Raw genomic sequence first — 27,316 nt, 5'->3', positions numbered from 1 at the left:
TGGACCATCTCAGAAGTGGGAGAGGCCCAGATATCTTAATGGGCTCTGTCAGGACCAGAGGGGTCCCCATGGCTGCTCCCCAGTGCTGGCAGAGACCCCTTCATGGCGAGCGTGGAGTGCATGCTCAGCAGGCCCTCCTCAAACCATCACTTCTTCTTGAACACTTGACGGCACACCTGGTCGCCGCACGTCAGCTCCTGCAACACCAAAAAGCAGGTGAGCAACTAACAAGCCAGGCCTTCCTTCCACCCACCCCCAGCCCTCTGGGTGTCTGAGTTGGAGAGGAGGGGAGCTGGAATAAAGAGAACAGTTAGTCATTCCAGGCAAAGAGCATTTCAGAGACCCAATCAGCTGGCGTGCCCTGCAGGTAGCAGTAATTTGATTTTGACACTTGAATTGAGCTTGAACAGCTATAAAAATGAAAAATGCAAAGAAATTACCCTCTTGGGCGGGATTTCTCCTACTCTCATGATTAAAGCAACATCGCTTAATTTACAAAAGGCAGCAAAGCCACGGTGAAGGGAAGGATCTGAAAGGGGAGTGTTTGGAAGGCCTGGTGAGGGGTTTTCTGGCCTCTGGTAGGTTGGGCTGTAGAGGGACTCCTCCAGGCCTGCCTGGGTAAAATAGATGCTGCCTTTCATCTGGACAGAGGGAGTCCCCAGGCCTTACCCGCATCTCATGACCCTTTGAGGGGAGAGGAAAAACACGAGTGTGGGACAACCACACAAATCTTTCCAGTTGACAATGAATCCATTGTCTTAGCCACAGGGACCACCAGGGTTTGTACTACAATTAAAAAAATCTATCATCCAAACCCAGCACGTAGGGAAAACCATCGATGGAAAACATGGTGACTCCCTCCCATTCATCACTGGCTGACATTGCCTCTGAAATAAAGATCTCAGGTGAGGCAAGGCTGGCTCTGAAGGACACCCTGTGACCTGAATACTGATGCTGGAGGCAGGTATCTGCCTGACTCTACAGGTGAATGAATGAACGAGTGAAGAGCCATCCACTGAATGAGTCATTCAGTTAACAAATGAGTGACTGAATGCATGAAGGAGTGAAAGATTTTTCACTCCTTGAATGTTGGATGCATCAATTTTAAAGACTGAAGTGTGAAAAATTAAGCTATCTAGACAGGCGTAATTTATTCAAGGAAATCAGCAATTGTTCCAACTGCTCTGTTCTGGTGCCAAATTAACATAAAATATTTTGGGATCAGGTGGATGTACCTTAGGATGGGAGGGGAGTGCCTGTCGTCTACAGGCAGTTCCCAGGCCCAGCTGCCCGCAGTACAACTTGTCCCCACGACATCCCACCCCTATGGTGACCCCGCTCCTCTGAGGCTCACATCACTGAGGCCTGGTCTCAGCCTCCTCCAGGGCCTCTTAATTCTGTGCCTCACATGTCTCCCTAGCTGGTCTTTAACAGACTCTCTACATTTCTCCTTGGATTTCAGCTTCCTAACTCAGCATTTTGAACTTTCCTTTTAATTGCAGCCATTCACAGAAATAGCCATATAGAGTTCCTCCTGGAGTCCCCTGAGCCAGAAAGGAATGACTTTCTAACTGTATGACCACACTTGTTTGGCTGGTGCTTAGGGGAGGAGGGAGGGCCATTTTTCTTGTCAAAGTGCATGGCGAGGTGAACCAGCAGTTGACAAAAGCAGAGTAGAGGGGAGCTAGGTGGACCCTGAGACTTACCAGATACAGCTTGTCCCCCTCAACCCACTGCTTCCAGCCTCGGTTCTCCTTTTCCCCCTTCTGCACGCACACAAGGGCATCGCCTTCCCAGATGACCAGAGTCTGCAATGAGAGGTTTCCAGGCAAAATCAAACACATGGTCTTGATGGGGACTGAACGCATGTAACCCGCAGCTGTAGACCCTGCAGCCACTTTCGGGCTCCTGCTTGGCTCCAGGGCAGAGCCCTCAAGCCACAGCCATGCCAGCATCACCCTCCCTACCCCGCCCCAGACTCCTTTCCACACACACTCTTCATTCCAGCCAGACCGGCTAATCATGGCTAGTTCTGTTCTCTTGGAAAGATTTCTATTCTTCCATTTTACCATATGGTAAAGACAGTATTCTAGATCAGTGGGGGAAAATGATGATGAATTTAACTATGTTGTCATGTAAAATTTCTGGGAGGGAAAAATACCTCAGTGTCAACAGATACATAACAAACTGGGAAAAGTAGTTGTAACTCATATCAGACAAAGACCTGATTTCCTTATATACAAAGTGAAAGTGAAAGTTGCTCATGTCTGACTCTTTGTGACCCTGTGGACTATACAGTCCATGGAATTCTCTAGGCCAGAATACTGGAGTGGGTAGCCTTTCCCTTCTCCAAGGGATCTTCCCACCCCAGGGATTGAACCCAGGTCTCCCGCATTGTGGGCAGATTCTTTACCAGCTGAGCCACAAGGGAAGCCCTCCTGTAAATCAATGAGGTGAAGGTCATTAATCTAATAGGAAATTCAACACAGGACACCAAACCAACAACTTATAAGGAGAAAAAAAAAAAACACCCTAAGAGCCTATTATACAGAGTGAAGTAAGTCAGAAAGATAAAAATAAATATCATATGTTAACACACACACACAGGAATCTGGGAAGATGGTACTGATGAACCTATTTGGAGGGTAGCAGTGGAGACGTAGACATAAAGAACAGACTTGTAGACATAGGAGGGGAAGGAGAGGGTGGGACAGACTGAGAGTAGCATGGAAACATACATCACCATGTGTAAAATAGATAATCAGTGGGAATTTGGCTGTATTTTGCAGGGAGCTCAAACCTGGTGATCTGTGACAACCGAAAGGGTTGAGGTGGAGTGGGAAATGGGAGGGGGGTTCAGGAAGGAGGTGATATATGTTTACCTCTGGCTGATTCATGTTGATCTATGGTAGAAACCAACACAATATTGTAAAGCAATTGTCCTCCAATTAAAAATAAATAAATTTAAAGTACAGGCAAAAAAAAAAAAACAAAACAAAACCAAAACTACCCTAGCAGGTGGCTTTTAAACATAAAAAACATATTCAACCTCACTTACAATAGGAGAGATGCACATTTTAAGGTTGTTTGTTTTTCAGATACAATTCATCCTGTGGTCAAAGATCAAAGAGTCTAATAACACACTGAGTTGGAGGGGATGCTGAGAAACATGGGCCCTCATACAGGGCCAATGGGTATATAAATCGGTATGAATCTTTTTGAGGGCAATTTTACATTACCTTTGAAAATATAACATTGATCTAGAAATTCTACTTCTGGGAATTCTCCCTGCAGGAAACACATTGGAGGATTGCCCATTGGAGGGCAAGAATAAAGGCAGGGAAACTCCCTAGTTAGCAGGGGGCTGCACGGATCACTCCAAAGCTAACCTTGTCATCCAGAACTAGGAGGTGGACTTTCCCTTGGTCTTGGGTTTCCTTCAGGCAGCCCTGCTGACCAATTAGCACAGAGAAGGTAGCAGAGATGCAGAGCTTGTGATGGACAACCTGGCTGAGTTGACGAGCGGGTTGGAGATGCCACAAAAGGCTCCAACCTCTTATTAAATTTACATATTTACAAAGTTCACATCCTGCCCCACTTATCCTCCTTCTGTTTCCCTCTTTACCTGTCTTATTACTTGCCTAAGGACAATCTGTGCTATCCCTAAGTGGTCCTCCAAGCCACCCACCTCTGTGCCCACATTAGGCTTGCACGTGAAGTGATGATATCATTCCCATCCAGGCAGTGGTGGTGTGTGGGTACTGCCATTCTTCAAGGATGATCCTGATGTGAGCTGGTTTTCTTCCAAGTATGTGCAAATCATATTATACCTCTATGAATGATATTATGCTAAGGACCAGACATTTATTTCCCCTCTATCTTGCAAACCCACTTGGTGATAAACAAATCTGTGTGTTTATTTTGATTCACTATCCTTGCAACTTCAGGTCTATCTTTTTTTTTGGTAGAAATCTGTTTTCTACAGATTGTTAAGTCTACCTATTTCTAAAATAATATTTGACCTTGACCAAATTAAATATTTTATGTACAATTTTATTTCTCCTTATTTGACTCCTCAGCCCATCACAGCATTGTTTGTTACAGCAAAGGCCTGGAAGCCTCATAAATCCCATCAGTGCTCGACTGGTTAAATATAGTGTGGTTCCTCCCTGTTCTGCCGTCCTTGGAAGGAGGAGGCAGTTCTATATTATGGAGAAGCGCAGTCTCCATAGTGTATAGTTTAAGTTAAAGAAGCAAGGAGGAAGGCCATGTACATGAAAGAAAGAGGGATTGGGGATGCACGCGTATGTTTTGAATATGTTCTCTGTAAGGAGGCAAGAAAATCTTTAATAGTGGTTGTCCCTGGGGAAGGAACTGAGGGGCTGGGGGCCAGGATAGGAAGGAATTTCACTTTTTAGTGTTTAATTTTTTTTAATGTGTATATATATTAATATTCCCCCAATTAATTTAGCAATAAAATTTTACATGTTTAATAAAGAAAATATATCTCTTCTTCTTTCAGGGTCATCCCAAGCCTCACATTTTTTAATGTCTTAGAGAAACTTAATTCATAGGTTGTTCTTTTTGTCCTTTTGGAAGGAATTTATTATCTGGAATATTCCAGAGATTCCTCCCAAATAGACAAGAAAGGACTCACATCTTCTGTTTGGGCAAGGACAGTGTCTTCCAGTCCCCCAGCCCATATTGTCTTACACAATAACGACACCTAATGCATGTAGGCTGAAGGAACGTCTGTCTCCAAGAGACAACAAGCTTCATAAAAGAAGACGCCATGGCAGCTGTTCATTTCTTCAGCCCCAGACTCAGCATAGTCAACAGCATATAGGAGGTCCCTGAGAAGCACTGCTGAATAAGTCTGTGATTAAATGATTTTGTTGAAATGGAATCTTGAGGATAAATCCACATGAGGAAACAAATGAGCATGTGTATATGTTTTTCACTGATAGTTCTTGACAGTGTCTTAGTCATCCCGCCTTCTTGCTTTAGTTCTGGTATCACCGGAGTGTACACGTGTCCATAACATGGACACTAGATGGTAATTGTCATCTACTTGTCTGCTACTTCAAGAGGCTGTGAGATTTTTGAGGGCAGGAAAGGGGGTCTGATTCATTATTTATCAATAGCTCCCTGGCCTCACAGGTAGTAGGGGCTTAACAAATTTGTGGAAGGAACAAAGGAGAAAAATGTTGGTGCATGAGGGCTTGTCCCAATGTCTTCTTTTAATAACTCATGTTAGGGAACAAGATTAACTAAAAGTTATTCTGACCCCAGAGTAAACTGGTTACTAATGAATTGTGGTATTACCTATAATGCTGTAGCCTCACTCCTACATGAAGCAAACAATCAGAAGGGAGAAGAAAATGGTTATAGGAACTAAAATGCCACCACTCAATTTGCTTTTAGTTGATGTCCTTTATCCATGCATTGGAAGAGGCTTTAAAAAGAGATTCAATTGGCTTCACAGATCTTGAGTTTGAGGAGATGGATATAAAAGCGGAAAACCACTGGTTCTGGGCCATGTAGAAGAGGGAGAGTGGTGTTCCATGAAGATGAAGAGGATGACTTGTAGGAAATTAGAGAAGGAAGTTGGCCTCACACTGCAATTTCCCCATCACTGTGTCCAAAGTAAAGTTGTTCAGTCATGTACGACTCTTTGGGAACCCATGGACTATAGCCTACCAGGCTCCTCCGTCCATGGAATTTTCCAGGCAAGAGTACTGGAGTGGGTTGCCATTGCCTTCTCCAGGGGATCTTCCTGATCCAGGGATCGAACCTGGGTCTCCCACATTGCAGACAGACGCTTTACCATCTGAGCCACCAGGGAAGCTCACAAAGTTAACACCATTAAAAACAGCCCATGATAGCCAGTCAATGAATCTGCTTACCTGAATGTGTTTTTGCAGAAACACGTTTAGAAAAAGCTGGCAATAAGAAAGCCATGTTATGAGACTTTAAGACACTGAAGTCATTAAGGCCCCTGAAAATGGCCACAAGAAAACAACAATAACAACAGCCTTTTGTAGTAAATTAGATACAGGTACTGTGTCAATGTTAAAGTTATAGAGGTTGATAACTACACTGTGCTTATATAAGAGAACATTCTAATTCTCAGAAAATATACACTAAGAGAACATTCTAATTCTCAGAAAATATACACTGAATTATTTAGGGGTAATCCATAAGATTGCTCAGAAAAAAATGTGCATATACTAGAAAGAGTAAGAACAAATGATAAAACAAATGAGGCAAAATGTTAACAATTGGTCACTCTTGGTGAAGAGTGTATAGATACTCTTGGTTATACTCTTGAAACTTCTCTGTAAATTTGAATCACTCCTAAATAAGTTTTCTTTAAAGGGAAGTAACAGCTCTTTAAATTAGGAGCAGTGAAGGACACTATTAGCATGTTAAAACCCTCCCCAGGACATCTGTTCTCTTCTAAGCGTCAGCTCTGCCTCCTGACTCCCCAGGTGGAGCCCCTCCTGAGGAGTCGGTTTTCCCTGGGCTCTCATGGGTCTTCTCAAAATCATGACTCTAACCACCATCTTTATATCTGTTTTTCCCTACCATTATTTTTTAATCGAGATATAATTCTGATAAGATAAAATTCAGCCTTTTATAGTATATGATTCAGTCATTTTTAGTATATTCACAGGGTTGTAAGGCCATCTCCACTAATTAAATCTAGAACATTTTCATCACCCCCAAAAGAAACCCAGTGCTATGCTATGCTATGCTAAGTCACTTCAGTCGTGTCCGACTCTGTGCGACCCCATAGACGGCAGCCCACCAGGCGCCCCCATCCCTGGGATTCTCCAGGCAAGAACACTGGAGTGGGTTGCCATTTCCTTCTCCAATGCATGAAAGTGAAAATTGAAAGTGAAGTCGCTCAGTCGTGTCCAACTCTTAGCGACCCTGTGGATTGCAGCCTAACAGGCTCCTCTGTCCATGGGATTTTCCAAGCAAGAGTACTGGAGTGGGGTGCCATTGCCTTCTCCGAAGAAACCCAGTACCTGTTAGCAATTCCTACTAATGGCAACCATTAATGTCTCTACAGATTCACCTATTCTAGACATTTCGTATAAATGATACAATATGTAGCCTTTTGGGTTTGTCTTCTCACTTAGAATAACAGTTTCCAAGTTCATCCATGTTATAGTACGTGTGAATGCACTTCATTCCTTTATATGGCTGCATGACATTCTGTGGTGTGAACATCAATTACTGCTTCTTAGTTTTATTTTACTTTGGGTAGCTTGTGTATTTTATTTTTAAAACTTTTTGTTTTATATTAGAGTATAGCCAATTAACAGTGTTGTGATAGTTTCCAGTGGACAGCAATGGGACTCAGCCATACCTATACATGTATCCATTCTCCCCAAAACTCCCTAGCTTGTGCATTTTTGATGGAGCTTTAAATTCTGAGAAATAAGTAAGTGTAGGAAGCTAGTAATGTATACAACCCACAGGAAGGAAGAAGGCGGTCCCTGAGTCCCTCAGAAAAGAGTCAAATGCATGATCAATGTGGTTTCATCACTCCTGTCCTTGGACATCACAGAACTGGGCCCTGTAGGGCCCTGAAGGGCCTCTGCTGCAACCCTACCCCCAACCTCTTTCCTCCAAACTGCTGGATGAGATTTTCGGAGGGGCTCATGCAAATGCCCACGGAGTTAAGAAAGTGATGTCCTAGATCCTGGAGATTAAGAGGACGAGGAGCAGAGGAGCACTACACGCAAACGTGCACACGCATACAGAGCAATTTCTGCGTGCACTCGGGTGTGCTATCAAGCGTGAGCAATAGAAATTAATCAGAGACTTAGACTCACCCACTTTCTCCCCTCCCTCTTCAGCTAAAGGGTTGTAGTTAGGTTACAAGAAGAAGGTAGTGCTGAGGGCACCTGCTCTGTGTTGTATTTCTCATGGGAACAGCCCATGCTGGAGGCTGGGAAAACTGTCTGGGTACTTCTCAGCCCCTCCCCATTGTGTGTGTGTGTGTGTGTGTGTGTGTGTTATGTATGTTTATCAGCCCTGGCTTTTTGCTGCAGGCAAAACATCAACCAGAAGTGAGAAAGGAGAATTATCTCTCTCTGCAGGGCTAAGAGCTGATCTGGGAGAGAGGATGGATGGCTCTCAGAGGGGACAGTGTGCGGAAGGGAGAGACAGAAGGGTAGGCATAATCAGATGGAGTCCTTTAAGAGTCATGAAGGATCAAAAGGACATGATCTATTTCAGCAAAAGTGAGTTCTCCAACATCAAAGGTGATAAAAGAATGAGTCAGAGGACAGGCCTGCTTTTCAACAGCCCACACCCAAAACTGAGAAGTGAGAGGAAAATGAATCATTTAGAACTGATTAGGTTAGAACAGCAGAGGGATGCAAAAATCCTGAGACAAATCTTCCTATCAGTTCTGGTGTCTGATGATTTGGCCTTGCAGCTACACAGTTCAGAAAAGCCTTGAAGATCCAGCAAACCCTTGGGGAGTGATTCCACAAGGGCTGAGCTTCAGGTCTCCTGCCAAGACTGCTCTGATGGAAACATTTCCAAAGTGCTTTCCATTTCCCACTTTTCTTCAGCAGGGGCACTAAACGCCATTCAACCCAGACTCAATGGCTGAGATGATCAATGTCTCAGGACAACTTGATTGAGAAATAAAATATTGCTTTTTTGGCTTTAGAGTCGTCCTCAGAGAATGATGACCTCTTTTCCTCCACATGCCAGGAGAGGAGCCAGAGCTCTGGGTGAAGAGTTGAGATCTGCAACTTTGAAGGAGCTCCTGGAAGCACCAGAAAGAGTGGGACTCTGGGGTGAGAGGTGCTTACAGGGAAAGGGGAAGCGCAGGCTGGTGGGTCCTGCTTCCTTGTGACCCTCCAAGAGGCTGGCCCTCTGTAGAGGTGAGAGCATGGATAACTGGACACAGGAGCCTTAGTCCAGCTCTTCTCAGCTTGGGAGTCAAGAGAGAGGTCCTGGTGGCCGCATTGGCACAGAGGGAGTGGGTACCATGAGGCTTCAAGCTGCCCACTCCTGTATGAACTGCACGGGCTTGTGCTGGACTGTGCAATCTCAGGGCACTTGTATGATGCTAAGATTTGGGTGTGGGCATCCTTAAATTGGATTTCTCCTTATTTGTGTTTGTTGGGACCACCCACATGCAATTAGATTTGGAAAACCTAAGACGTTCACACTGATTGTGAGTGTGGACATGACTGAGATTGGATTTCTCCCCATTTGTGTTTGTTGGGACTACCTAGGTAATTGCATTTGGAAAAGCAAAGACATTCACACTGAGCATGAGCGTGGACAGTACAAGAGTCAGTCACTGGGCTGTGATACCATGAGGTGACACAGGAGGAGAGAAGGACCTGCTGTTGGCCTCATGTTCCCCACCACCACCCCACTTCTCCCTGCTACTACCAATTTCTGCCTTATTCCTGAGGGCCCCTTGGGTGAGGGCCTGCCTCTTCTGCAGACTCCAGTTCTCAGGCTTGGAGATCACGTCCCACTCTGCACTCAGTTGTCTGCTTGCCTTAGGTGCCTCCCTATATCCAAACAGTTTAAGCAGCTGGAAGTCTGCCTTCTGATGCACAGAGGGTTTCCTCGATTATGTCCTGCAAGTTAAGGTGAGGCTGAGACTGAAAATGCAAACTTGACAGAGATTTCTCTGAGTTACTAGGACTGGAGAAAGCCTGACTTCATCTAGTCTACTGATTTTTGGGTGTGATTTGCATTGCAATTTTCTAAAAGATAAATAGATAAATCAGTTGGGATCATCTAAAATGGAGATATTTCATGTAAGAACATATGAATGCTCAACAGCTCCTGAAAAGAATAAAAACTCTAGCAACATGCCGTCATCCTCTATGGCAATGCTTGGCTGCTGCTGAGGGCTGCCCTGTGATGAAGCTATGCTGTTTAGTTGGAACCATTATCATCCTGCCCTATGTCTCCCCCCTTGCCCTCTTCCCTTTGCCTGCTAGGCCCATGTCAGTCTATGAGTCAGCCTCTTACTCTGGATACTTGAGAGGTCAGTATCCTTTAATCTCTCCTTGGCTTATAAGCTTCATTTAAAGGCCAGCCTGCTTCTTCCCACTAAACTTTCAATACTTGCTTATCCAGCATCATTGAGTCCATCCTGGTGCCCCTCTCCTGATGCCTCACAGGTTGTTTCAGTCGTTGTTCCCTTGTAAAGCCAAAGCCCAGCCCCTGCACCAAGAGCACGCCAGTGAAACCTCTAGCCCGGTCAGTACCTTAACTTTCCGGTCGTCCAGGCCCTTTGTATGCTCTTCAAACTCCACCCCAACTGTGAAATCCACATTATAGTTACGGAATGTGCTCTTGGTTTGCGTCTTGAACTTATCGCCATCTTGCTCAATGATCTTCGTCTGAGTCAGATGGAGGGCGATCTTGCGGGTGGCAAAATCAATATCTGTTGGCACAGGGAGTTGTGGAGGTTATGAGGTGCTCAGCCAGACTCATTCATTTCTTTAACAAGGCCAAGCACTCAAGACCAGAGATGCGGATCTCAGGCCGGCCACATTTCTTCGCTTAAGTGGGAAGCAAGAGCTGTATTGTACACCGCCAGTCCGGGCATCTCAGCCAACTGTCAGGAAACCCAGGGTCTCTGCGCACTTACTTGGGAGCCCTGATGGGAACAGGAGATAGCAGGCAGGGTTCACCCCTGAGCTGCAACTCCCCAGGGTGTGTGTGTGCACATGTATACACACACATGCATACATATATACAACGTGGACACACCCTCCCCCACAGGAGCTCCCTTCTATCTATTAACATATTGGTTTCCTCCTAAGAGTCTGCTGAACAGAAGTCTTTGTGGTTTAAAAAAGACTGTTTAAAAGCAACCAGTCTAGATCCTGGGTAAAGACAGAACTTTCGTTCATGCTCTCCAAAAGGAAGCATACATACAAACGTCCATTCTATAGCAGCTTTAGGAGGCTGTTGTGCCTTAGTCATGGCCCCCAGCACAGCTTAAACATACATCAGACACTTAATCAACACTTGCTCAGAGCTTTCTTTTGTTGTCTTTAAGGAAAAGATGAATAATTTTTTATATTTTTATTACAAAAAATTCCAAACAAACCGAAGTAGAGGGGAGAGTACAAGGAACTCAGCACACTCACCATGCAGAGTTCACTAACTGTCCAGTTTTTGATGCAGCTACTCCATTTACACCTTTTCTTTGCCTTGATATTTTAAAGGGAATCTTATTCATTTCCTAGAGACTATTTGTAAGCAAAAGGGAGCATGTCCTTTAATAGTGTGTTTCATTTCCTAAGCTTTTCATTTTACAGCAAGAATCTAAGTGCTGAGCCCACCTCCTGCTAACCTCTGTACATAAAATGGCAGCCAAGCCAAAATGTTACTGGCCTGTGAAAATGATGTAGAAACAGAGGCTAATACCAGAACTGTTACATTTGTATCCTTATTACAATATCATTAAGTTTTCAGTCTCTAGCCAAATCATATTTGATATTTGACCTTAATGCCTGTGAATTTTCTTGCTTCCCTGTTGGCTCAGATGGTAAAGAATCTGCCTGCAATGCAGGAGACCGGCATTTGATGCCTGTAAGGAAGATCCCCTGGAGAAGGGAATAGCAACCCTCTTCAGTATTCTTGCCTGGAGAATCCTGGTGGACAGAGGAGTCTGGCAGGCTATAGTCCATGGTGTTGCAAAGAGTCAGACATGACTGAGCAACAAACACACACGCTGTGAATTCTCCAAAATCTTTGGATGTCAATCTAAATCTTTAATTTTTTTTTTTTTTTGAGACAGTTTACCTAGATGATTTCAAAACACACTGAGATTGATTCTCTCATAACCCAAGGTAATAATGACTTCAAGAATAAGAACAGTTCAAATTCACTGAGTGCTGTTTCTTTGAGAATTCTGGCCTCATCTCTATGGTAGTAGGTGATTAAACTTCACATTGTGTACTATCTGGTGGGGGATAAACTCTATTGTGCCCAAGAGTGAGACCAGCAGTTATCAACACTTCATGGAGTAACTTTCAGTTTAGAGAATGAACAGCTCCCGTGGTTGCCTCCCGACCCTTTCTGCTATCCTTCCCTGGATAGCAGCGATTCACTTCCCTGAAGTGAAGCATCATTTCACGCACCTTCTCCTCCCATTTCCTTTCTGACCCATTTCTTTCCGAATCCCTCTTTGGTCACTACCACTTTCTCTTTCACAAAGGACCAAGAAGAGGTCCAAGCTGGATGCCTGGACCACACTAGAATCCAGGAAGGATCTCAACTGGATGGTCTTTGGGGTCCTAAATTATATAAAGTCAGCTTTTATCATAAGGGGCTTCCCTGGTGGCTCAGATGGTAAAGAATTCGCCTGCAATGCAGGAGACTTGGGTTTGATCCCTGGGTTGGGAAGACCCCCTGGAGAAGGGAATGGCTACTTGCTCCAGTATTCTTGCCTGGAGAATCCCATGGACAGAGTCTGGTGGGCTACAAACATGGGTTTGCAAAGAGTCAGACACAACTGAGCAACAAACACTTTAATCATAAGGGAATAATTTCAAGTTATGTTAGGCAACCCAGAAGGTAAAAGGAGTACATACCATAAATTGAAGAGACCAAAAGGTTCAAGTTGCCCTAAGCTGGTACATGAATGCCAGCTCCTTGCTCAACTACTGTTCATTATTAATACTATTTGTTGAGAACTTGCCACATATAAGAATTCACCGATGGGACCCAAAACTGACTGCCCATCTATATCACCTGGGAAGATGTAAAAAGTATAGATTTCTGAGCCTCATCTCAGACCCTGAACCTCTGGACAGTTTTAGACCTTAGATTTTCTTAGAGGGGTGCTTTTTGGAAAGACTTCAATTGTTTAAGAAATTCGAAAGCTGCTATTTAAGCATGAGGTAGGGAAAGTCAAGGCTGGGCCCGAGAACAGGCTCCTCATGCATAGGTATTATGCAGAAGGCAAGCCATCTCCTTGTTCTGCACTTAATGAGGCCATGATGGAGGAATGGCACCCAAGACAAAAACTTTGTAGCATCTGAGCAAGGGACTCTGACATGAAAACCATGGAGCAGGCTCAGTAAAAATGTACAGACTGCAGATGATTGGATGAAAGACAGAGCAGCCATGGCAGCCTCCTCATTCTTGTGATGGAGAGGATTTCTTCACCCAACACAGGTGCGGAGAGGATGTCAAGTCATCCTCTAATAACCGTGACCACATTGTAATATCATCATAATATGATTAGCATTGCAGTTTTGACACCATCCCACGCCTGTGGGTTTCGAGTAGGTGCTGTGGGAAAGATTCAAAATGGAGCCTGGTGGAAGTCCAAATAAGGAATTACAGATGATACAATCATAGGAGAGGGAAAGGGGAGTCACTCCCATCTAAGCCTGGGAAGATTAAGCCCATATTCACAAACTAAGCTACCCCTATTCACACCCCTCCATGTAAGAACACCTGCGCTCTTCTTTTTCGAGGATCCAACTTCAGCTTCTGCCATAAATAAACCGCTTCTTTGTACACTCTTCCACACATACTGTGCTTCTAAGAAATTCTGTGCTTGCTTTATAATCTTGGTCTCTTTGTTGAATTCTTTCCTAAAAGGGCTAAGGTCCTTTCACTTGCAGAAATCTTTCATGGCATCTCACTCGCAAATCTCTCTGATGACATGGAGGTCCAGAGATGTTAAGTGACTTGTCTAAGGCTACACAGTTGAGAAGCAATCAGAAGGGTTTGGCAATTGGATGGATGTGTGGAAGATCAAGTTGGGAGGTGAAAACAGAGGTTCTGGGCTTAGGGAACCAAGGTAGAACCAGAAAAATTGGAGAAAAAATTTTACAGGGGCACTTAGGAGCTAAGTTTTAGCTAAAGTGACTCTGGGGGCCATGCTGTGTGAGAACCTTTGGGGTGATAGTTAAGACATGCCTTGGAATCAACCAGGAATGGTGCCCCATGGTAGAACCTTCCCTGGGAAACTTCACTCACTCCATTCTCTCAGGAAACCCACAGATGAATATCAATTCTATATTATCTCCATCTTACTAATGAGGAACCTGGCTTACAGAGGCTGTGCCACTTGCCTTGGATTATATAGTGAGGAAGCAATAGAGGTGGTAATAGAACCTGTAATTGATGGCCTGTCTCCAGGGCCAGCTCTGTGCTCCACAAGCTCTGGGCTGGCCCATCGCATCACATCAGACCACTCCAGTTTGTGTGCTTCCAGTGGCTGCCCAAGATAGCAAGAATTTCTGATTCTACATTTCCCCTGGAGCCACAGGGCTTCTTGATCCAACTGCGTGAGCCCTCCCTATTTGGAGCAGCTGATGTTCCCCAGAGTTCATGTGCACTGTCCCCACCACTCAGCAATTGCTTACTAGGCCTATGACTCTACAGGAATTCAGAACTGGAGGAACTACACTCCAACCCTGAATGTTTTCTGATAGCTTCAGCCTTGTGGCTTACAAAATGGTACCTGGGCACTGTCAAGCCATACAGCCTGGGTGTTTGAGGGGAAGGTGTATAGGCCCCAGGGTGTGGGGGGAGATAAATGCCCTCTATGCCACTGTGAAGCCCCTGGGCATCTCAACCAGCATTCACAGAGCCCAGGGTGCCCCACGGTGTTTGCCATGGGTTCAGTCCATAAAAGACTAGTGGTCAAAATTATTTTCAAATGGGAACTCAATGATCAACTAAGTTTGAGAAATGAGGAATTAAAACCAAGACAGGCTGGCTGTTTTCTATGCTGAAAAACTTTATGGAGCCTTTAATTTGGAAAAGATCCTTTGTAGCTCTAACAGCAGGGTACAAGATGTAGCCTCTCCCAACTTTGCGTGTGTCCTAAGTCGCTCAGTTGTGTCTGACTCTGTTCGACCCTATGGACTGTAGCCTGCCCAGGCTCCTCTGTCCATGGGATTCTCCAGGCAAGAATACTGGAGTGGGTTGCTGTGCTCTCTTCCAGGGGAACTTCCTAACCCAGAGATCGAACCTGCTTCTCTTACATCTCCCGCATGGGCAGATAGGTTCTTTACCACTAGCACCACCTGGGAATCCCGTTCCCAACCTTATGTGGCTGCAGAACCCTTCATGGTGTGATTTCCAGCTGGTCAGGGTTTCACAGAACATAATACAGGAAGGGCTGACAAAACCCTTCCTGAGGCCTTTATCTCTGTCTCCTGGTCCCTGCAATTGTGAAAATATCCCCTGTTCAATTTTTCTCTCTTTAAGGCAACAGTTGCCTTGTTTGGAATGGAGAAACAGGACCGAGTGGTCAAGTATTTCTGATTTAAAAATGAATCCTTCCTTAAAAGTGCTAAAAGCTGAACAAGAATGTCTTCCACCTTCCAGTCGGTATAAACGTGCTTATGCTAGGCAGAGCCTAATCTCATCCTCCGAATCATGTTTCTCTCCTTCTGCCCCAGAAATACAGCCTAATGAGCCAGGTGATGTCTGGGGGTCTAACTTCAGCCACATCCCTGATCACTAGGATCCAGATCTGGAAGCAGCACAGAGCAGCGGCTCTAAGTGGAGTTATTTACAAGCTGCATCAGGCTATTGTGAGGATTAAAGGTGACGGTGTAGGAGAGTTTCTGCCTGGGATCCGATGGCTGTGGTAATGGCTCCTGAAGTGTAGCTGCTGCATCATTGAAATCAGCCCCCTGATTGCACAGGCTGGTTTCCTCAGAGTCCTTTGCATTTTTCCAGATACTCCCTGTACCTCTGCTCCCTGAATCCCTGCCCCTCTCCACCCAGCCTCACCTGCTCCAGCACGTCCTACCCTTTCTTGCCTCCTTCCTCACCTGCTTTCCAGACCCAGAATTTTAGCTCCCAGGAGGCACTACCTGATATTCTCCTCTTTTTCATGGGGTTCATTGTTCTTTTCTCCAAAGTCTTATCTCTATGAGGACAAGGACAATGTTGGCTTTTTGCTCTGTGTCCCCATAGAACCAGACCCAAGGCTGGGCACACAGTAGGAGCTCAAGAGATACTTATGGATTGGTTAATGTGGGCACTGTGGTCTAGGACCAGGGTTCTCCAAGTGAGGCCCCTGGGCCCGCAAGCAAGTACATGAGAACCTTTTAGAAATGTATATTCTGGGATCCACCCTAAACCTACAGTAGAGGGTTGGGCCCTTCTTGTTTTTACAAGCCTTGCAAGTAATTCTGCACATGTACACGTTTAGAATCCCTGGTATAAAAGAGTGAGGGTGAGATCTGGGCAAAGATCCTGTCTCTGATCTTCCAGCTGTGTGACCTCAGAGAAGTCACTTTCCTGTCCTGAGTCTGTTTCTCATAGTAAAGTGGGGAAAGAAAGCTCATCTCATAGCATTATTTATGTAAGGATTCCCTTAAAATGATAAGTAAGTGCTTTACCCAGTGCCAAGGAGCTGGTGGGTATTTGATGCAATTGGCCCCCACTCTTTGGTCTTTTCTGTTCTGGCCAAACAGTGGTCAGGGAGGCCTGCTGTTCTAAAGGTTAGAATTCCAGGCTTTCACTGCCAGGGCCTGTGTTCAATCTCTTACCAGGGAACTGAGGTCCTGCAAGCCACACAACATAGCCAAAGATAAATAAAAATATTTTCTTAATGCTTAAAAAACAAAACAGTGGCCAGATCAGCATTCAGATCCTATTTATGCATCTCCACAGCCGTCTGTCACTCCACACAGCCCAAGGATCCTGGGCTCTGGAGGAACAGTCAGAATGCTGACTAATCTAAGCTCTCCCTCCCTCATACAGCCCCGGCTTGCCACAAGGGCATTTAATCCAGCCTGACCAGAACTTCGTTTGCATGGACTGGTGTCCTCACTCCATAGTTTGGCCAAAGGGTAGAAACTTGAGTTCCTGCTCTAGCCCTCTGTGCTGAGTGAGGTCCAGGCTATGCTAAACCTTGCTGGAGTCACAGGTAGGAGATGAGGAAATAAAACCACGGATCATGTGTTAACCAGATGAAACAGAGGAGAGGGTGTCATACAAAACCACAGCTGACTCTTGAATGACACAGGTTTGAACTGTGCAGGTCCACTGATATATGGATTTTTTTCAATAGTAGCTACAGAACTACACCATCTGTGGTTGGTTAAATCTGCAGATGCAAAACCACGGATACGGAGGAACTACATATATAGGGAGGGTCAGCTCTATGTTCTGTGTACAGTTTTGACTGTGCGAAGAGTCAGGACCCTTAACATGCCCCCACTGCACCCCCCACCCCCCTGCCCCCGTTGTTCAAGGGTCAACTGTACTAAGGAAGAATTGGGAATTACAGAGCAATTTAGAAATCTAAATGTAAGTGGCCTTCAGAGAGCAAGTCTATTTTTACTCCACAGATATGGAAATCAAAGCTCAGAGAATTTAAGCGACCAGTTCAGACGTACCCAGCTAGGAAACGCTCCTGACTCTTTGCCTACAAGTACATTCTGTTTATCATTTACAACTAAGGCTCCCCAAACAGAAATTATTGCTTGTCCCCGGTAGTTCAGAGAGGTAGAGTGCACCTAAAAATGTCTATTGCCAAGAGAGCAGGTTTGTCCTGGAAATCCCAGCCCCAGTCAGTCTTTCTGACCAGAGCCAGGGAATCTTATTAGAGGCTCTATGCAAATTGAATCAAGCATCGTTTCTTCTCTGGATTGAAAAATAGCTTGGTCTCTTGGCTACCCTTTACCACGTGTGCCGGCTAGTTAATCATGTCACCGCTGCTCCACCCCAGGGAAGGGAGCTGAACGTTCTCTTGGTGGATTCTCGATATTTCTAATCAAAAGGCAAGGTTTAACTGCTGCTGTAGAATACACAAGCACACACACACAGAGATTACAAAAACACTTCCTCTTTGTACTTTGCAGGGAAAATTATTTTCCTGATACGGTATTTGAACACCAGGGTTATCAAATATATTTGATCTGCTTTTCTGGATTAAAGGTATCTCTGAATTTGATTTATAGCCAGGTGAAATGAATTTCTATCTCAGAGGAAAAGGTCCAAAGGCAAGCTATTTCTGAATAGTATATACGGCTTGTAGCTGCTGCAGAAGAAAAAAAAAAAAAAAACCCACGGAAGTGACTTTATTAAAGCATACTTTTCATAACTGCATTTTGAACAATGCAAGCCATAAAGTTGAAATATGAGTATGCTACTCAACATTAAAAATGCTTTGTAATGTGCTTGTGGAAAAAGCTAAAGTTGTAGGCTAAAAGGGCAGGCGAGCTTTGTAAATTAAAGAGCAGAGATGCACACGGATTCATCACATGAAATCTGAGACCCATTCCAAGTGCAGCTTCCGTGGACTTCAAACCTCGACTCTTAATTCACAAGTCATCAGCACTCAGGCAGTTATGAGAAGCAGAGTGAAAGAGCAATCTTCTCCATCTTTCCGTGCCATTTCCTCCTCTGGATAATCCATTAAGAGAGGAACTGTCCTTGCCCCCTCCTGCCTCCTCCTCTCTTACCCTCATGGACTTCTCCAAATATATTCAAAGCCTTCCCTAGGCAGCAGAGGCAGGCTGGAGACCCTGAGGTGTCTCCATGCCCCCTTGTACTTTTCATCTCTATGCAAATTGAATCAAACACTCCTTCTTCTCTAGGTTGAAAAAATGGCTTGGTGCCCCACCCATAGTCTGGTCCCCACCATTGGGATGGAGGTCAAGGAGATGGGGCTGCCAGTACACACCAGGGAAGACCCACAGAAAGGGACCAAACTTATCTTCACCTGGGTTTTTCCCACAGCACTGTCCCTGTGTGAAAATGCAATCAAATAAAGATTTTGGCAAGTGTCTAACTTCATTGATTTGTGAGCACCAGCAGCAATTTAAATGTCATGAAACGAACTCTTTGTTAGGTCATCAGACATTCATTCACATATTCACTTGTTCATTCATTTCTACCCAGGGACTCTGAATTATTCTCTTGCAGTGTTTCTGCAGGGTCTCTGCAGTGTTCTGATTGTTTCTCCTGCCTTCTTTAGAGGTCCTCATCCTGACTAACCTTGCTCACTGTGAAGCTCCCTCTCCCATAACTCCATATTAGTACCCTCACATGGGAGAAGGAAATGGCAACGCACTCCAGCATTCTTGCCTAGAGAATCCCATGGACAGAGGAACCTGGGGGGCTGCTGTCCATAGGGTCACACAGAGCTGGACACAACTGAAGCGACTTAGCATACATGCATGCATTGGAGAAGGGAATGGCAACCCACTCCAGTGTTCTTGCCTGGAGAATCCCAGGGACGGGGGAGCCTGGTGGGCTGCCGTCTATGGGGTCACACAGAGTCAGACACGACTGAAGCGATGCAGCAGCAGCAGCAACTAGGACTTGTGCAGTGGCCACTGCTCTTTTAAATCTGTGCATGAAAATTCAATGAAAAGATGCTCTTCATAGAAGATGATTCTCACTTTTTTGTGTGAATTAAGGGGATTGTATTTTTCCTGATGTTTACAATGTTTGGAATAAAAATTTCCCCAAAGATTCTAAGTTCAAAGTTAACTGGGTATTTTCAGAACAGATGCCTTCCATTACACATTCCTATTTTCCTGATTAAAGTTACATGGTGGTGTTTTATTTTCTAGTCTCATTCTTGCCTCTTCTCCACTTAGTCACCAAATCTAGTCTGTTTCCTGCTATGGACAACCCCCTGGCGGCCCTCCTTGGCACCGCTCTGGCATCTTCCCAGGGCCACTGTAACCATTCTTCAGTTCTCTGATCATCTCTGCTGTTTACACCTGTTTACACATCTGTTTATACTCTGGCTGTTGGGGCATTCATGGTCTCTCTCTCTCCTCTCTACAGTTCTTCCCAGGATTCTCTTCTTGCATGATGTCCTTGGGTGATGTCCACATGTGGTGATACACCACTTTATGATCCAGCCCTGGTGCCTTTTTGACTCTTCTTGCCCCACTGCCTTGGTAACATGACTCCTGCTTCCCTTGTCCACAAACATCCTTATCAACCCAAACTTGGCATGTGCCCACAGGGCCAGAGCTAACTCCATCTCTGTGTGGAGCACTCCTCTCCTTCCTTCAAAACTCCACCCAGAAGTACTTAGAAAGACTTCATGCATGCCTGCTCAGTCACTCAGTCACGTCCAACTCTTTGTGACCCTATGGACTGTAGCCCACTGGGCTCCTCTGTCCATGGAATTTTCCAGGCAAGAATACTGGGGTAGATTGCCATTTCCTCCTCCAGGGGAACTTCCCGACCCGAGGATTGAACCCAAGTCTCCTGTATCTCTAGCATTGCAGGCTGATTCTTTACCACTGAGTCACGAGGGAAGTCCAAAGAATAGGCATCTACAATTTTAGCTAATTGGGTTTTAAAAAAATTATTATTATTTTATTTGGCTGTGCTGGGTCTTAATTGCAGCATGTTGGATCCAGTTCCCTGACCAGAGATCAGAATCAGGCCCCCTGCATTGGAATCACAGAGTGTTAGCCACTGGACCACCGGGGAAGTCCCAGAAAGCCTTCAATGGCCCGTCTATTGTAGCTCTCCAACCACCACCCCCAACCACACACGCTTAAAAAAAAAAACCTATGTAAATTTCAGATGTACAACATCATAATTCAACATCTGTGTAGGCTGTAGAGTGATTCTCACCACAAGCCTGGTTACCGCACATCAGCACACAGCTCACACACTTCCGGCCACCATTGTTCTATCATCACTATAGTCCTTTCAGGCCCAAGGGACAGAATCACCTGCTGTCCCACCTGTGGCAGATTATACTTTCTTAAATAGCTGCAACACTACGTCTCATCCTACTGGATGTTCTTACAATGTGATTTTGACATTTTGAGAGGCAGGGTCTATGTACCTTTCCTTTGAATATAGGTGGACTCAAGACTGCTTCAACCAATAGAATACAACAGAAGTGATGCTATGTGACTTCTGGGTTTGGGTCATAAAAGGTCATTCAGCTGCTGCCTCCTCTGTCTTTGCACACAGCCAGGGTGATGTGAGGAAACCCAGGCCATGAGGGACACCACAAGTAGACACCCACAGCCCTGGCTGAGGTCTCAGGGGCTGGCCAGCACCGAATGCTAGACACAGGAACGAGGAAGCCTTTGAGATGGCCCCAGCCACTGTCCTGCTACAATGGAGTGACAGCCTCCTAGCAAGACCTCTCTAGATGAACCCAGTCAGCTCCCACATCTAAGAGAGGCAATAATAAAATTGCTGTATAAGAAAATGAAGCCTCTACGTTTTGGGGGTGATTTAATCACACTGTAATAGAAAACAGGAATGCAACTTGTATATGGCTATAGCTTGACTGGCTGCACCATTTTGAGCTCTTTGAGAATAGAGACCGGGCCTGGGCCTGCCTCAGATGGCACAGTCCCTGGCTTCCACAGGCAACATCTAAAGCTTTGGTAGAGAAGCTGAATGATCCCCCATGTATGTGCAGTTCTGACTTCACTCTGGAGCAGAGTGAATGGACTCTCCCCTGCTGTTCTGTCACAGCACTGGGACCTCACTTTGAGGGGTCTGTCCCTTAGACTGAAGATCGTTCCTCCATTCTCTGACCCCCTGATCCAAGCTGAAGGAGAACCTCAGGACATGACAGATTCCTCAGGGAAGAGGAGTTCACTGGCTGCTCTCCTTACTGTCAAGAAAAAATCTAGGGCCTTAAGGAACACCAGGAAACAAGGTACCATTGACCCTTGGCACTCACTCTCTGAACAGCTAATGATCTGGCTAATTTGGGGCAAGCCCAAAGGTTGCCTTGACATGTCACTGCTGAGGCTGGCAGCTAGGTCATGTGGGCAGGCCGGGTATGGAGTGAGTTGCCAGCTGGGAACAAAGCCAGTTTGTCCCCCAACCCCCTCCCCCTGCTAAAAAAGAGTACTTCCTTCCTCTGGAACTAGCTTCCAGGTTCACAGAGAAAGCCAATTCCTTGGTGCTAGGGACTAAGGTCTAAGAAAGTGAAGGCTCTTTGGAATTATACTTAGTGATATTTCTGCTTCTGGGGACTTGGGAGGATCTCCACATATGTTCTTCCCAAATGCCATGGGCCTCATGCTCCAAGGGGCAAGAAAGTCAGGCTTCAGCTTGTCAATATTGGGGCAGTAACGTTTGTCTTGCGGGGTGGATGTGGAGGGAACTGTATGGATCTGCTGGGTTTCTGTTAGCAGATTCAATTGCAGGGTGGTGAGTGGGTCGGGCAGCCCCGCTCAGCTGCTTCTGGCTGAGCCCTTGAGACCTGTCTCCAGTCACCACCAGCGCCTGTCTGGCCCACTTGTGTCCCCACGGGCAGACGAGTGGGGTCAGGTGTCCTCTCTTGGAGTTGGAAGGTGACTCTGGCAGCAGTGTTTCTGCACAAAGAATCATGGGTTCAAGCTGGGGCACATTCCTAGGACACCGTAGGAACACTGAGGCAAGCCAAGGCACCCCACATCCGCATTCTGGGGTTAGCTAGTACCATTCCCTATGGCGTTAGTCTCCACTGGGAACTGTGAGCCCACCCCTCAGCACTGCAGAGACTGGCACAAAGAGGCCAACCCATTGGCTCGCTAGAGTGAAATCAACATAGTAAGATGTTGAATGGAAAGTCGTGACTGCAGCTCTAAGAGATAAGAGGTGTCCAGTGCCAAGGAGAACCAGAAAGGCCACTCCCTCCAAATCCTCCTGCAACAAGACATCCACACATCACATTCACAATCCAAACACCCCTCCTCCATCAGGAGGCTGTAAGTTGAGGTGAAAGAGTCCAGTGGAAGGCTGTTTTAGAAGAGGATTGTTTGAAAGAGCTGACAGGGTGCCTGCTTCCTGGCACCCCCCAGAGGGGTCAGGGGATGGTAACAGGACTGCATGTCTTTCACCTCCAGCCTAGAAAGAGGGGCTCCAGGGGCCCACCCTGTACAGAAGAAAACTAAACTGAAACTTGATTTTGTGCCTAAAGTCGCCAAAGGACTTTTTATTATTTAAGAATAAGCGGCAAAGGACACAAAATTGCCTTTCGATTATATTCCCTGAGTTGGGCTGTGCAGTTTTACTGCAGAAAGCTTGAACCCACCAAATAGCTCTTGTTAAAGTACTTTCAGTCATTCCAAATAACAAGCACATCCAACATCATCTGGAGAAACAGGCAAGGCTGATATCTCTATTTGGTGGATGAAGAGACTGGGTCAGAAAGGTTAAAAAATTGGTCAGAGAGAAAGCCTCAGCTGAACTTCTGGTTTGGTTTCCTCCTCTGTATGGTGTTGTTCAGAATCCTAGTCCTGAGCTGAGCTCCAGAGCATTTACCCACGTGTTAGAGGCAGGATTCCATTTTCTATCCTCACTCAGTATTAAAAGCAGAGGCAACAGGGTTAGGGCTCTGGTAGGAGGATTTTTTACCTCCTCCCTCCTCTCCCAAGTATATTGGTAACACTCTGTGTGTGCGTGCAGGCTGGATTGCTTCTGCTGAATCTGACTCTTTGCAACCCTTATGGATGGTAGCCTCCTAGGCTCCTTTCTCTATGGGATTCTCCAGGCAAGAATACTAGAGTGGGTTGCCATGCCCTCCCCCAGGGGATCTTCCCGACCCAGGGATCGAACCTACATCTCTTATGTCTCTTGCATTGGTAGCTGGGTTCTTTACCACTAGCACCACCTGGGCCTACAGTAGCTGCCCCCAAAAGTGAACTCCTCTCCATGGGCCCAGCTCCTCTGGTTTCATGTTTTTTCTGCCTGCCCCACAAGAGATCCCACAAGAGATTAACTCAGTACACATGCTGACGGAGCCCCTGGGCTGGCCTCTAGTTCAGAAGTCAGGTGAGCAGTAAATTGTCTGATCTATGTGACGAAAGCCCTTCCTAGCCTTCTGTGGGCCTGACTTACTCTCGGCTGAGAGATTTGTTAGCTACTCTTTTTTTGCTTCTCCACTGCAAGACTAACGAAGGAGCAATGCAGGGCTCATCTGTGTATAATATCAGATCCAGCTGGTGGCGATCACAAGGCAAGGAGACCTGCTGTGTTTTCAAGTCAGGCTTTCCTCATGTGTGCATGCATGTGCCTTTGTGTGCATATGTGTGTGTGTGTGTGTGTGTGTGTGTGTGTGCATTCTCCATTCAGTGAATCTTTTCTGTGTGCCAAGAACCTTCTAGACATAGCCTCATTTATTATTGTTCCCAGCTTGCCAACAAGCAATCTGAGCCTCATGAGTATGGCCTGCCTCATACTACACAGCTGGTAAGAAGTGGGGAGCAAGACTTGCACACAGGTCTGGGGAACTCCACAGTGGCACTGTCAGAGGGGCCAGACCACAGTCCTTACAAAGCTGCCCTCTCTCTCCCTTTTTCACCTCCCCTCTCTCCCACCTTACCCAGGGCCTTCATGTAGCCTTCAAAGTTGTCATTACTCTCCATCTCCCAGGTTCCATTCTGGTCCCTTGTCATGGTGGTGGCCTCTGGTTACCGTAGATGTGTGCTGGATGGCAAGGAGCAAGCTGCAGGGAGAACATGTTAGAATGAGCTACTTTTATAATCCAGTGGGCCAGGCTTATGACTTTGAAGATAACAAGCTCAAAGATCACAAGTACAACCCAAAGGAACTTTCCTTTCCTTTGCAAAGCTCAGCAGGACTATGAGTAATGTACACTCAAAACCTGGCACAGCCAGGCATGGGTGTCCTGGTGACCTCATTTTTGTCTGGTTGGGCTCCCACAGAACCCCTGGCCCCATACAGAACACTCTGTCCAGCAAATACCCAGTGCTCACCCCTCATGTACAACAGGCCACCAGTCCCAGGCTTCAGACCTCAGTTGGAGTCTCTCAGCTATGCAGCCAGCATTTCTGGCCTGGCTGGTGAAGCCAAGAAATGAGAACTCACACCTGTGCACCTTTACTCTACTTTGGGCTGGGCACCAGACATCCTTCATCTTGTTTTCTTACAAGAGCTCTGAGCTATGTTTAAACATCTCCATTTTACACATGAAAAAGTATCAAGGAGGTGAAATCACATGCCAAGTAACTACTGGTCACTGACCAACCTGGGATTCAAATCCAGGTCTGTCTGGCTCCAATGCTCTAAGGAAAAGAGTTTTGTTAAAACAGGGTACTAAAGACATGACTTTGCTCATTAACGGTTCATATAATCAAAGCTTTGGTTTTTCCAGTAGTCATGTACAGATGTGAGATTTGGACCATACAGAAAGCTAAGTGCTGAAGAATTGATGCCTTCAAATTGTGGTGCTGGAAAAGACTCTTGAGAGTCCCTTGAACTGCAAGGTAATCAGCCAGTCAATCCTAAAGGAAATCAGTCCTGAATATTCATTGTGAGGACTGATGCTGAAGCTGAAGCTCCAATACTTTGGCCACCTGATGTGAAGAGCTGGCTCATTGAAAAAGGCCCTGCTTCTGGGAAAGATTAAAGGCAGGAGAAGAAGGAGGCAGTAGAGAATGAAATGGTCAGATGGTATCACCAAATCAATAGACATGAGTTTGAGCAAACTCCAGCAGATACTGAAGGACAGGGAGACCTGGCAGGCTATAGTCCATGGGGTCGCAAAGAGTCAGACACGACTGAGTGACTGAACAAGTTCAGCTTGGAAAGGGCAGCTTGGATTGGGGTTTGATTTGAGAACCTTATTCTCACTTGCTTCCCAGTAAGGTACCCCAAGGCATCTAAGCAGTGGGGTTACTCAAGAAAAGTATGTTTGGGGAAGGCCAATGGAAGGTAGTGGGGGTAGTGGGACTCTGCTTGAGACCCCAGGAAAGAGCTGAAGATTACCTTGACCAAGGAGGGATGCATGGCTGGCATTTGGACAAGGACTCTTGGTTCAGGACTGTTCTTCAAATGGGCTATCCCAGTAGGTCAGATGATAGGTTGACTTACTGTTCTGACACTTGGTTCTGAGAGTTGTGACCTGAGCCCTAACTACACTCTGAAGAATGGAGGTGTGGACTGAGATGGATAAACCACAAGTCTCTGATTTTAATTATGATGCTTTAAAGCTCTAAATCTAAGCAAATGGTTCTGCTGTTGAAACAGGGAAGGACCTTATGGTCCTTGCCCCCTCCCCACATCCTCTGGTTCCTTTTTGCCAGAGTAAAACTTTAATCAAAGAAAAAGTTTAATCAGAGAAATGAGAACATAGAAGAGCAAAGGAAAATAGTCACAGAAAACCAAATAATAATACTGTATTCATTAAGCATAGTCAAGGATCTTTAGTTCTTTCTCAAGGGCAATAGATAATATTCTGAGCTATATCCTGTGAGCTGTCTTGCTGCTGCTGCTGCTAAATCGCTTCAGTCATGTCCGACTCTGTGCGACCCCATAGACGGCAGCCCACCAGTCTCCCCCGTCCCTGGGATTCTCCAGGCAAGAACACTGCAGTGGGTTGCCATTTCCTTCTCCAATGCATGAAAGTGAAAAGTGAAAGTGAAGTCACTCAGTCGTGTCCGACCCTCAGCGACCCCATGGACTGCAGCCCTCCAGGCTCCTCCGTCCATGGGATTTTCCAGGCAAGAGTATTGGAGTGGGTTGCCATTGCCTTCTCAGGTGAGCTGTCTTAGAGATACCGAAAATCCCAGGTGGAGAAGTTAACTACATGATGATCAGACTGTACCCATGACATGAGCTGCCACAGTTCTAAGAACTGGCTTCAAAGAAATGGAAAGTCACCAATCCTAGAACTGAAGATTAACTGTAGCTGAAACAATCAACATGCACTGATCAGACCATCAATGACCAATATGAAAATGACTGTCAGAACTGACTGTGCTGTTTTTACATGTAGCTCCCCCACTTCTGTCTATAAAACATCTTACCCAACTTGTTGCCAGTAGGGGGAGTTGGCCTTTGGACAGATGTCTGCCCTCCCCACCAGTTGATGGCATTTGAAATAAAGCAAACTCTCCTTCCCACCAGCCTGGCCTGTTTATTGACTTTTGGGTGGTGAGCAGCCAGACCCCACACCTTTTAGTAACAGTGTGTGTGGTTTGGGGGTATAAAAGAGTATTTTTATTATTTTTTTTCAGTAAATATACTAGAGTCAGAAAGATGCACAGTCAAAAAAACGGCCCAGCTGTTGTCCAAAGGCCAATGTAGGATGAAAGGGAGAGGAGAAAAGGAAAACTTTACAACAAATGGAGGATGAGTGAAGGCAGCAGAAGTGGACAGATACGGGAGCCTCGGGCTTCATCCTTTGAAGTCTGGCCAGAAACTGCTGTAGGCTGAGCATTCAGCCTCCTGGGTTGAAGAGATAGGTATTCCCCTCCAGGTTCAGATTCCTACCCCTACCTGTCTCCTGGGGACCCCTCCCAGCAGTCCCCAACATTTTTGGCACCAGGGACTGGTTTTAGGGAAGACATTTTTTTCCATGGACTGGGGG

General features: G+C 45.8%; 1 protein-coding gene and 1 non-coding gene across 2 annotated transcripts; one reads left to right on the top strand and one right to left on the bottom strand.

The window, feature by feature from the left end:
• RBP2 (retinol binding protein 2) lies at window positions 1–24,380 on the bottom strand. The gene is made up of 4 exons (XM_055570366.1): window positions 24,308–24,380; window positions 10,266–10,444; window positions 1,707–1,808; window positions 1–197 (listed from the first exon to the last, which is right to left on the bottom strand). The coding sequence occupies exons 1-4, from the start codon at window positions 24,378–24,380 to the stop codon at window positions 147–149; spliced, it is 405 nt and encodes a 134-aa protein (XP_055426341.1). The 3' UTR covers window positions 1–146.
• LOC129645164 (small nucleolar RNA SNORA33) lies at window positions 5,883–6,016 on the top strand. The gene has a single exon (XR_008711252.1). It is a non-coding gene; the product is annotated as a small nucleolar RNA SNORA33 (small nucleolar RNA).
• Window positions 24,381–27,316: the final 2,936 nt, after the last annotated feature.

Source organism: Bubalus kerabau, chromosome 2 (genome assembly GCF_029407905.1).
Source record: "Bubalus kerabau isolate K-KA32 ecotype Philippines breed swamp buffalo chromosome 2, PCC_UOA_SB_1v2, whole genome shotgun sequence".
NCBI classification, from domain to species: Eukaryota; Metazoa; Chordata; class Mammalia; order Artiodactyla; family Bovidae; genus Bubalus; species Bubalus kerabau.
The sequence above is the reverse complement of the archived record's forward strand: the minus strand, read 5'-3'. Positions and strand labels throughout refer to the sequence as shown.

What these genes read in the sequence shown, in the direction of transcription:
- RBP2 (XM_055570366.1), bottom strand. Translation starts at nt 24,380, where the DNA reads ATGACAAGGGACCAGAATGGAACCTGGGAGATGGAGAGTAATGACAAC. An exon ending in TGGACGACCGGAAAGTTAAG is followed by an intron (nt 1,809 to 10,265) that starts GTACTGACCGGG and finishes CTCTCATTGCAG; the next exon opens with ACTCTGGTCATCTGGGAAGG. An exon ending in AGGGGGACAAGCTGTATCTG is followed by an intron (nt 198 to 1,706) that starts GTAAGTCTCAGG and finishes TTGGTGTTGCAG; the next exon opens with GAGCTGACGTGCGGCGACCA.